The sequence below is a fragment of the Sminthopsis crassicaudata genome, chromosome 1 (assembly GCF_048593235.1).
Source record: "Sminthopsis crassicaudata isolate SCR6 chromosome 1, ASM4859323v1, whole genome shotgun sequence".
In the NCBI taxonomy this organism is placed as follows: domain Eukaryota; kingdom Metazoa; phylum Chordata; class Mammalia; order Dasyuromorphia; family Dasyuridae; genus Sminthopsis; species Sminthopsis crassicaudata.
This window is the reverse complement of record NC_133617.1, coordinates 403,642,846-403,654,956: the sequence shown is the minus strand read 5'-3', so window position 1 is coordinate 403,654,956 and position 12,111 is coordinate 403,642,846. Positions and strand designations below refer to the sequence as shown.

Here is a 12,111-nt window from a genome sequence, read left to right as displayed (position 1 = left end):
AAACTGTAAAATCACCATATTAGGAGATTAAATATAAATGTTAGATAAAGTAATTATCAAAATGTGTTGTCTACTAAAACTTTAAAAATAAATTAATATTAATACTATATAAAGCATTTTCAAAAATCTAGAATACCATAACAAACTCTTTTGAGACACCAGAGTATAATACTAGGGCAAACAAGTGGAAGTATAGCCCAATATTATTAATGAACATAGTGTTAAAGATTGTAAGTAAAACCTATTAAATAGATGCTAGCAATTCATTCAACAAATCAATCATTAATAATCAAGTAAAATTTATATCAGGGAGGGCAGGATAGTTCAGTATTAGGAAATCAGACAAAAACATCCCAAATCAATAATTACCTCACTAGATCTAGAACAAGCCTTTAACAAAGTATAAATTTCATTTGTGCTAAAAAACTGTACAAAGTGAAGGTTGTGAAATTACAAAGAATAGGCAAAGAAGAGATAAAGGCAGACAGTTTCCCATTGATAGATGGTAGAGGTAGAACATACATGAGTGCAGAGCATTACATGTTTTCAGATATTTTTTAGTGTATTGATGATTTTTGTTAATTATTTTTGTCTTTTTATTCATTTTTTTCTGAAAATATTCTTTGTTATATGAAACTGCTTTCTAGGGGAAGGTAGTAGTAGGAAAAACAATTGAAAAAATATGTTCCATAAATGTGTCTTCTCAGAATAAAGCTATCACTAAATAGAGTGTCTTTCACATCTTCTCAGGAAAGCCTTTTTTGACCCAACATATTCTTTACAGCTGCCTTTACATCCTTGTTCCTCAGGCTATAAATGATGGGATTGAGCATGGGTGTTACCACCCCATAGAACAGGGAAATGAGTTTGTCTGTAATATCTTCTTTGTCTTTCTCAACAGAATCTTTTGCTTTGGGTTTTGCATACATAAAGAAGATAGTTCCATAGAAGATGATCACCACAGTCAGGTGGGCTGAGCAAGTAGAAAAGGCTTTACGTTTCCCCTCTGCTGAAGGGATTCTCAGAATGGTGGCAAAGATGAAAATATAAGTGATGGAAATTGATATCAGAGGAAAAACTAGAAAAATGAGATTTGATCCCGTCATAGTAAGCACATTAATGGTTATATCTCCACAGGCCAATTTTAGAACAGCCAGAATTTCACAAGTGAAGTGGTCAATGACGTTAGCACCACAAAATGGTAACCGGACTGCAAGGGATGTATGCAATATGGAATTAGCAGCCCCTGCTGTCCAAGAACAAACTGCCATTGACACATATGTAGTCTTACTCATGATGACAGGGTACCTCAAGGGGTTGCAGATGGCCACATAACGGTCAAATGCCATCATGGTCAGGAGTATACACTCACATCCTGCCATGGCAAAAGACAGAGACATCTGTATTATACAGGTAGAGAAAAAAATACTTTTTCTTGGAGTGAGAAAACTGTCTAAAACTAGAGGAATAGAGGAGGTTGTATAGCAAATATCCAGGAAAGAGAGATTACCAAGAAAAAAGTACATAGGCGTATGTAGGTGGGAGTCATAGATAGTCACTGTGATGAGGACTCCATTTCCAAGCAATATTACCAGGTACATCCATAGGATCAGGACAAACAAAATAGTCTCCAGCTTTGGGTGTCCAGAAAGACCAAGGAGGATGAATTCTTTCACAGTGGTTTGATTGATCTCATTCATTTTTGAAATACCCTTTCAGTCTTCAGGATTCTGGGGCAAAGAGAGGATATATTAAGATCAAGAGCCATTCCACAGTAGGTTGTCAAAAGACATGAGTGGTTATGAAGGGAATATGTACATAGTATTAAAATATAGAAAATTTTTCTCAAATCACTAATTACAAGAAAAAGGAAACAAAGCTGAAACATCCAGCAAATTATCAAATACAGTGAAAACTAGGAGTATTTAATGTTTGACGTTGCACATGGTGGAAGGGTAAATTTGACCAATCATTCTGGTAGGCAATTTAAAATTATACTTTAAAAAAGGAAACATTTTTCTTTTTAAATGCCATATCAATTAAACAATAAATCTCTAACTTAAGTGAAAGAGAAAAAAATTAAAACAATCTATAGGGAGGAGAAAAAGTTCAGTAATATCAAGAAAATAATGAAAAGACACGGCATTAAAGGGGCTATTGTGCCAGGTGTGAAACTATGTTATAAAGCAGTAATTATTAAAGCAATTACTACTGTTTGAAAAAAACTGAGAGCTCCATCAGTGGAACAGATTATGTATTCTTCATATAAGAAAAAATACATCTAATATCCTATTGTTTAACATATACAGACACCCTAATACTGGGATAAGAACTTCCTATTTGATAAAACAATCTGGAAAAGCAATAGTAGCATGAAACAATAGATTTATATCACTTCTTATTAAAAAATTAGGTACATGATCTAGATATATGGCACTATATCATAATTTAGAGAAAAATAAGAAAACATATCCTCTGAGATTTATGAAGAGAAAAGTTCATGACCAAAGAACAGAGAGGTCCATCAAAGACAAAAGACACAAATTTGATTATATAAAAAAGTGGATTTCTATGTAAACAAATTTGATAAAGCTAAGACTAAAATGGTAACAATTATCTGGGAATATTCTTTTGCACTGGTTCTCTTATAAATAACTCATATCCAGGATAAATAAGAAATGAATTCAAATTCATAATTATGAGAGTCATTGCGTATATAATCTAAGAATATGAACAAGCAGTTTTCAAGAGAGAAGCCTAGGCTACAGCCATCTGAAAAAAAATGCTCCAAATTACCATTTGTTGGAGAAATTCAAATTAAAGCAATTTTGACAATCCATCTCATACTCATCAGAGAGGCAAAGATAAAACAATAGGAAAATAATAAGTAATGGAGAAGCTATAGGAAAACATGCACATTGATACATTGTGGGTGGTACAATTCTTCTGGAAAGAATTTTGAATTACACAAAAATTACTAAACAGTGCATTCCCTTTGTTTCAACCATATAATTGGTAGGTGTATACCCACCAAATATAAAATATCAAAAGATCTGTAATATGAAAAATATTTATAATAGTCTTTTTTTTTTGTAGGGACAATAAAACTAGATATTAAATGGATACCTATCAAATGAAAAATAACAAGTTGGGGAGTAAGGATATCATGACACATTAAAGCTGAAAGAAATGAGGAAATAAATTGTTTTAGAGCAATATGGAAAGTTCTATAAAGTGATACAAAGTGAAGTCAGCAGAAGTAGAAGAACAATTTGTATTATAGCATTAAAATTATAACAATGAAAAATTCCTAGGACTTCTATAAACCAAACAATAAGAACAATTTATATAATGAGAAGGATATAAAGTTAGTTACTTTGATAATTATGAGTGTTATGATTAATACAATGCTCATTCATGATTTTAGATGGTTGAAATATGCTAATTCCTGCATGAATTTTGAGTGAAAAATTATATACATGCACACATATATACATACGTGTGTGTCTGTGTATAATACTTATATTGTGCATACACAAATAGTATACAGTCACTGGAGGAATTTATTTTGCTCTAATAAGTTTATTATGAAGAATTAATTTTTTTTTCTCTTTTCAATCAGTGAAGAATAAAAAATAGATTTCTGTTAATTTTTTAAAAAGATACAAGCTTGCAGCTAATTTACGCTCCATACCATCTCTGAATTGAAATGTCACATTTGCATTCACAGTTTTAATTTCATTGTAATTTTGTTGGTAACTTGACTAATAAAGGTTAGACTAAACAATTCAGGCCAGCTGTAGTTTCCAAGAGAGAGAAATCAGATTAAATTTAGATGGGATATAGGTCCAAATCCTGCTCCATCTCCTAATTATATGTGTAGCTTTGGACAAATCAAATCAACCACAATGGGCCTTATTTATCTCTTTTGTAAAGTAGAAGTTTGAACTTGATATTAAAAACTCTATGACCTATAATAAGAAATCAAAAAGCATTCAAAGGAACTGTGACTAACTATTCAGGTATTAATGTCTCCTAATTATTGAAAACAGGACAGGACATGTCTACTAACAAGATGTCATTTTGCCACTGAGGTTCCCATTATTAAAGGAAACACAGAAATGATTCCTCAGTCAGTAAAATAGACTATGAAGTGGCATGTCTGACACTGTAGAAATATAATTTGAGTCAAGGACTTGAATGAAGAATTGGGATTCTGCTAAGAATTATCCATGTGACATGAGTTAAGTTCTTCTTTAAATCTCAAGTTCATACATAATTATATGTAAAACAGAAATTATAAAACACATTCTAATTGCTTCCAAGATTTTTGAGGCTCAGATGAGATAATTGTTGTATATATTCTTTACAATCCATAAAGTTAATATGTAAATGGAAGTAATTATGACCAATGATTTTACTTTGTAATTAAAATATGTTCCCATAAGAATCTTTACAAATAACATCTATTTTTCACTCCTTTTTGTATCAAAGAGAGATACATATGAATGCTAAATTGACCTACTTTCCAAAGGCATATTGTAATCCAATGCCTCACTCACATTACTGGAAAAAAATGAACCATTCTCTAGACAGTGGTCCTCAAACTTTTTAAATAGAGGGCCAGTTCACTGTCCCTCAGACTGTGGGAGGGCTAGACTATAATAAAAACAAAAACTCACACTCTGTCTCTGACTCTCAGCCCATTTGCCATAATCCAGTGGGCTGCATAAACGTCCTCAGCCTGCTGCATCTGGCCCATGGTATGTAGTTTGAGAACCCCTGCAAATCTAGAGAATTATGATTGCTCCACTTCAACAAATCCATTTAACACTGACCAGGTAACTCCAATGATCAAAAAGAGTTAATGTTTTTCCTTACACATTATATTTGAGAGAGACTTGATACCTATAATAATCTGGCTTTGATAACTTCAGCTGTGCATGATATCCCTTTGAATGTATAAGCTCAGAAAAGTCTATATCCAAATATGGAAGATTCAGTAAAATAGGGAAGTCCATTTACCTCTTTTTCTTCTCAGTCTAAGAAAGAGTTTCCTTCTTGATCAGAAGCAAATTTCTTTTTTCACTTTCAATGGCTCTAAAATTGTGGGTCAGTAACCTGCTTTTGCCAGCATATATAGTAGTGCTCAGCATAATGTGAGTAACTACTTTTTGGTGTTTTCTTCATGATTAATTGATTAATTCATCTAAAATTTGAAAATGTGGCTTTAGGGGAAACCAATTGAGATTTTAGTATACTCAGTTTTATAAATCTTCTGTCTTCATTCCCTGTAAGTGAATGAAAAAAGACATACCAGTATGAAAGGATGTGCCAGCACCTAACAGAGCTATCAACTGATATGGTTCTCTATTAGAACTGAGCCAGTTTCTAGGGAACAAATTTCTGTCCTTTCCAAGTTTCAGTTCCATTCTTCAAAGGATGAGCTTTTGGAATCAAAGGTAATTTAAATCCCTCTTTGCTTTAAGGAAAAGTACTAATTCATGAGGCAATTTAAATTTTGTAGAAAGACAAATAGGGAAACCTTAAAACTTTGTGATGCCTCAGGGACAATGTCTCATAGACCCAATTAAAGGGAAGTCACTACTCTATTGTAATTGAAGTTTAACTTACAGAACAAGAAACTATTTGTCTATGTAATCCTTAGGTAGTGGAAGTATTATGTAATATTCACTGACTTTTGGACCAAAGTCATAACATGAGGTCCCTGGGGTTTGTCCCAGTTAACATGTTCACTTTAATGAGTTAAAGATGGGGTTAATGACATTTCCTCTTTCTGGTGAATTTAATGTCTTGTCTAGTCACTCCATCTTGTCTCAAAGAGAAGTACATATGAAAGCTAAATTGACCTGGCAGTATGATGTTCCAGAGAATATTGGATTTAGAGTTAGAAGAATCAGAAAAGAACAACTAAGTAGTGCAGTGGATAGAGGATTGGCCCTGGAGTCAGGAAGACCTGAATTCAAACTCGATCTCAGTCAGTTATTAGCTTTGTGACCCTGGGAAAGTCACTTATTCATGATTACCTGAATTTATCATAATAATAATAGGATCTTGGATCAAATACTGGTGCTGCTGCTTACAACTTGTTTAAGTGATTATGGGCCAATTATTTAGACATCTATGGGTCTCAGCTTCCTTATATGTGTGGGTCATATATATCTTCTCAAGCTCCTTTCTTTACCCATATTGGCACGAGCAGGTCAATCTCAATCACTTTTTTCACTGCAGCATTCACATCCTTGTTCCTCAGACTATAGATGAAGGAATTGATCATTGAAGTAAAAATTCAATAAAATGTAGAAATCAGTTTATCTGTGGTCACTGAGGTTTTGGACTTGGGCTTCATATACATGAAGAGGATTGTCCCATAGAAGATTATCACCAGGGTCAGATGGGTCAAGCAGGTAGAAAAGGCTTTGTTTCTCCCCTCAGCAGAGCGGGTCTTTATAATGGTAGCAGAGGGATGAAGGTGAAGATTACAATTCCTACCAACATGATGAGTTCATTCAGGGAGATGTTAGCACAGGCCAGGTGCATGGCAGCCAATATTTCACAGGTGAAATAGTCAATGATATTTTTCCCACAAAAAGGCAACTGCATCTAAAGAATGATTTGAAACAAAGAGTCAAGACCACCTACCTCTTAGCCAGCACAAAGCAGCAAAATTCAGATAAACAAACAGTCTGTGCAAGACAATGAGATATCTGAAAGGGTTACTGATAGGCACAAAGCAGTCATAAGCCATGGCAACCAGCAGGATGCACTCTGGGGTTCCCATGGCAAAGGAGATTGACATCTGGACTGCACATACTGAGAAGGACAACAATTTTGCGTTGACAGGAAGTTCACCAGCATTTTGGGCATGAATGAAGATGTGTAACTGATATGTAAGAAGGAGAGATTACTGAGGAAGAAGTACATGGGAGGTTTGAAGATGGGAATCCAGAATGCTCAGTATGATAATGACACAAAGAGGATGACTATATTATCATGTATAATACACACACAAAAAAGAACATCTCAAATTTGGGGTATTTGGAAAGTCCCAAGAGAATAAATTCAGTTAGAACTGTCTTATTGATCCTTTCCATTTCTCTCTCTTTTCAGCTTCAGGAAATGAGAGGAGAATGTGGAACAAAATGCCATTAGGAGAATTTCAACAAATATTTGAGGCTTATGATAATTCTATTGGTGGGTTATATAATTTAATAAAATTCTGGTCTTGGAGTCAGGAGGACTTGAATTTAAATCCTTTTTCAGACTCTTACTTTGTGACCCTAAAAGTTATTTTACCTTTGTCTGCTTCACATTCTTCAAATGTATAATTGGGATGATAATAGCATCTACTTTGGAGAGTTATTGTGAGTGTCAAATGAGAGAAAATATAAAGCATTTTGCGAAACCGTGTTTTTATTCAAAATTCTGTTCTCTTTCCTCCATTATTCCATCCAGATGAAGTCACTATTTCATTCAAAATTCTGTGTTCTTCACTCTATAAAACAATCCAGATGAAGTAATTGATTGTAGTGTTGTCTATATCCCAGCCCATTAACAGCAAAAATAATTGCTAAAAACAATCTTGGATGAGTTAAGGAGCTCATTTAAGTAAAATCATTTAAGTTAAGGAGCTATATTTAAGCAAAGTCAGAAGTAATTTTATATCAACAGAGAGAAAGGTATAAATATATAAAAACACTTTTCAAAACTTTATTATATAATTCTGAGAAATGTATAGAGTTGGAGGAAGAGGTAAGACTGGCTTATAATGAGATTAGTTTTTTTGGTACCTACTTAATTAAACCCACTTGGATGAAGTACAAGTTAGATGTACTTTATATAGAATGAAGGGTATGCAGTATAAATTTCATTTGATATTGAAATTTTTAAAAAGTTTGCATGTGTATCCTTCTAAAAGTCTCTCAAAATTATTCTTTTCTTCTAGGAAATCTAAGATCTTAGTAGAATCAATGAAAGTCATCATTGCTAATTATAACAGTACATCTCTTCCTTCCATTTTCAGAAATGCCATGTAAAATTACTTTGCTTTATTGATATACTAGCTATCCCTTGTAGATTCATAAAATAAAATCAGAGGTGAACAGGACCTATGAGATCCTTTATTCTAGGAAAGTCTTAAAGTTTTCTTTGTCGTGGAATCCCTTAGAAGCCTGGTGAAGCCTAATGACCTCTTCTCAGTATAGTGTTTTATAAATTAAACTGCATGGATTTACAAGAGAAATCAATTATATTGAAATACAGTTATCAAAATATTAAAAAAAAACAAGTTCATAGGTCCCATGTTAAGACCCTCTCCTGTTCTCCAACACTAATTTTGCAGAATAAAAAAAAAAAAGAAAAAGAATTGAGTCTCCAAAATAGTTAAGTGGCATTTTAATGCTCCAAAGCAAAGCAATAGTAAGATAATCATAAAAAAATGTAGGTCTTCTATTTTTATTTTAGTTATTTTTCCTCTGTATGAAATTACTTCTAACTTTGATTAGCTAAAAAATTGACTTCTTAACTCTTTTGCCTAAGGTTGTTTTTAGCAATGATTATTCATAATAATCATTTATTCCTAATCAATAATAATATAATAATCCATAATAAATTAATCAATCATTCCTAATGACTTAATCTAGATGATTTTATGGAAAGAATATGTAATTTTTCATGGAATAGTCACCTAGAATTTGAAATCTCCTATAGATAAAAAAGGAAATGATTTCACTCCCCCTAAAATTGTAAGGACACTCAGCACCTAGAGCCAATTCTAGTTGTAAAAATATTCTGTACCCTATCTTCTTACTTTTGAGTGTCTCATCTACCCCACCCCCACCAGCAATGTGAATTCTATTCTTGGGTCACTTGGTTCTGATAGGTTAACTTTTGCCTTATTTTGCCTGAGCCAAGATTCTAGAACACTTCCCAGGATTTCCTGGCACCTGGTCCCATTCTTCCTCTTCTTCCAATTTCTCTTGAGGTATTTTCTTCCATTAGAAAATACATTCTTTGAAGTCAGTGACTGTATGTCTTACTTATTTTCTTCCCTTATGCTTAGTATAGAGCCCAGCACAGCATAAGTGTTTAATAAATTCCATAATCTATCTATATACCTATCTTTGAATTAGCCCAAAAGAATTGCGAGATGCACATAATTAGAGAAGCCACCCTGAATGGTCTTAGGGACTATTTGTGTCTAATGTGTGGCAGAGCACTGCAAGGGTATATTGGTCTGAGCAGCCACAGTCAAACAGGCTGTAACTTAACTCTAACATAGTAATGTCAGTTTTAGTCCTTTTTGAGTACAAAGAATAACAACCACTACTAACAAACATCAACAACTATCTATCTATCTATCTATCTATCTATTTATCTATCTATCTATCTATCTATCTACCTATCTATCTACCTATCTTTGAATTAGCCCAAAAGAAATGTGAGATGCACATAATTTGAGGAGCTACTCCAAATGTTCATAGAAATTATTTACATAAGACCTGTGGCAGAGAATCCCAGGCCTATATTGGTCTGAGTGGCCATAGTCAAATAGGCTTTAACTCAACTCTAATATAGTGATACAATTTTGGTCTTTTTAAGTACAAAGGACAACAACTACTATTACCACTCCAATCATCTCTCTATCTCTGTATTGATCTACTATGAATCATCTATTTCCTTCCTTCCTTCCTTCCTTCCTTCCTTCCTTCCTTCCTTCCTTCCTTCCTTCCTTCCTTCCTTCCTTCCTTCCTTCCTTCCTTCCTTCCTTCCTTCCTTCCTTCCTTCCTTCCTTCCTTCCTTCCTTCCTTCCTTCTTTCCTTCCTTCCTTCCTTCCTTCCTTCTTTCCTTCCTTCCTTTTTTCTTTCTTTCCCTTCATTCATCTATCTCTATCCTACCTTGATGTTTTAGAGTCAACCCATTAAACAATGAACCAGGGGTCAGAACGATTGTAGAAAAGTAGAAACATTTATTGAAGAACCCATAGTGCATCAATCCCTTCAATCTACAAAATAAAATAAAGAAATAGAAAACTGGTGCATAGGGAAACAAAGTTATTTATCTCCATTTATTTTTCTGAGGAGAGAGCCAATTTTCTCTGTAGACCATGGCAATTTTATAGGGGTTCATGATAGTATCATTAATCCTCTATTCTCCCTCTTATCTACTGTCACTCTATGAAATGGAATACACATTTCATTTAGGATCTTTATTACTATTTTTATGAAGCATTTTATTTTTATTTGACCTTCAAAGAAGCATGTTCTTTGTGCACAACAGGAATTTAATAATGCTTTTTTCATTCATTTATTCATTCCTTCATTTATTGTACACATTTCCAGCAAGAAGTTATATACACTGTATTATATACACTCTTCTGCTTGATAAAAAGAGTTCCATTTAATTTTTACTTTCTGTAGCTCCATGTAGTTTTTTCCTCTCATGCTATTATCTTCAATTCGCACAATATTCTGTCAGAATGAATCTACTTATGTGTTAAACCATCTTGATATAGAGAGGAAGTGATGATATTAAAGTGTTGGATTGTAAAAAAAGCTGAGAGGCATGTAGACTGTGAGGTAGAAGAAAATAGCATATTAATTTTGTCTTTATTGTATTGTATTTTTATTTATTTTACTAACTCTATTACAATAACATTTTATCTGGTTCTGGCCACAGACTTTAAGTGTTATAGGACTCATTACACCTGCAGGCTATGCATTTGATATTTCTTCCCAAGATCTCTTGACATTATGGAAAGAAGGGCCTGTTTTCGAATTGAATGAGAGGTAATGTCGAAAAAGTCAATATCAATGAGCTTGAAAGTAGGGGAGGAAAAAATCATGGAGCTATGAAAAGCAGGATGAATTTGAAATGAAAAGATCTGAGTTTCATTTGTAGCTCTGCTACTTAACAACAATCTTGATTTCAAATTTAATCTCCTGAGCCTCATTTTCCTCATCTGTAAAATGGGGAGTGTAGTGTTCTCGTTGGTTTTCTGGAGATCTTGGAGTGCCTTCATTTCAGGAAAGTAATCACCACAAGAATAGCCAGGTGTTAAGTCCAAATTCTTTATTGTCTCCTTGCCTGGAGTCCAGGCTAACTTGGTCTCAGCAAAGGAAATGCAGGAGGACAGGTCAGCCACCAAAGTGAAGTGAGATGGAGTGAATCTCTCTCCTTGGCTCCGAAAACTTGAGCTCCCACCTCCAATCCTCTGTCTTCTTTGAGTCTGATCATGGCTGAGTTTGTCCCAGCTTATATGCTCTATTATAATGAGATCATTTACAGTATATTGAATATAAACCAATCATTATATCATTAGGGAACTATTATTTGTGGTAAGATTAAATCAGTCATATTGAACTAGGGAACTATTAATCACCATGCTAAACTAGATAACTATTGTCATCAATTCCACTGAGTTAGGACCTTGTAAGAATCCTTGTTTCAAATACAGAGTTCTGGCCTATAACAAGGGAGTGGCCTCTAGGGTAATATATAGTTCTTAATCTATGATCATTCCATCTCTACATTCTGTGATCCTATGGAATGTTTCTGAGATTTCAATGGCATAAGGAACGATGATATGTGAAAATCCTCCATTAAAATAGATCAGCAACTGGATCAAAACTTATAGTTTCCTAGAGGACATTAGTGAAGGACTCACCAATCCAATAAGCATAATTTCAAAATATTTGTTTGAATTAATAAATTTCCTGGTGGTGGAACCAGAAATAACACAGGGGAAACTAAAAAAAAAATTTTTTTACCATGTTTGCTTTCCAAAGATTCCTCTTTTATTACCAATTAGCAATGTCCTAAATTGTTCAAACTCACATTAACAGACCACCAAGAAGACTTTATCAATCAAAAAGCATTTGTTAAATGTCTTTGTTGATAGATGAGTTATCTATTGGAATCAAAGGTAATTTAAATCTCTCGTTGCTTTAAGGAAAAGTTCCAATCCCTGAGGAAATTTACAGTTTATAGAAAGAGAAATGGGGAAACCTTGACATTTTGTGATGCCTCAGGGACAATGTCTCACAGAACCAATTAAAGGGAAGTTACTGCTCTACTGTAATTGAAGTCTAA

General features: G+C 33.7%; 1 protein-coding gene across 1 annotated transcript; it reads right to left on the bottom strand.

Moving 5' to 3' along the window:
* Positions 1-746: 746 nt before the first annotated feature.
* Positions 747-5,053, bottom strand: LOC141554777 (olfactory receptor 13C7-like). The gene is made up of 2 exons (XM_074287068.1): positions 5,026-5,053; positions 747-1,730 (listed from the first exon to the last, which is right to left on the bottom strand). The coding sequence occupies exon 2, from the start codon at positions 1,698-1,700 to the stop codon at positions 747-749; it is 954 nt and encodes a 317-aa protein (XP_074143169.1). The 5' UTR covers positions 1,701-1,730; positions 5,026-5,053.
* Positions 5,054-12,111: the final 7,058 nt, after the last annotated feature.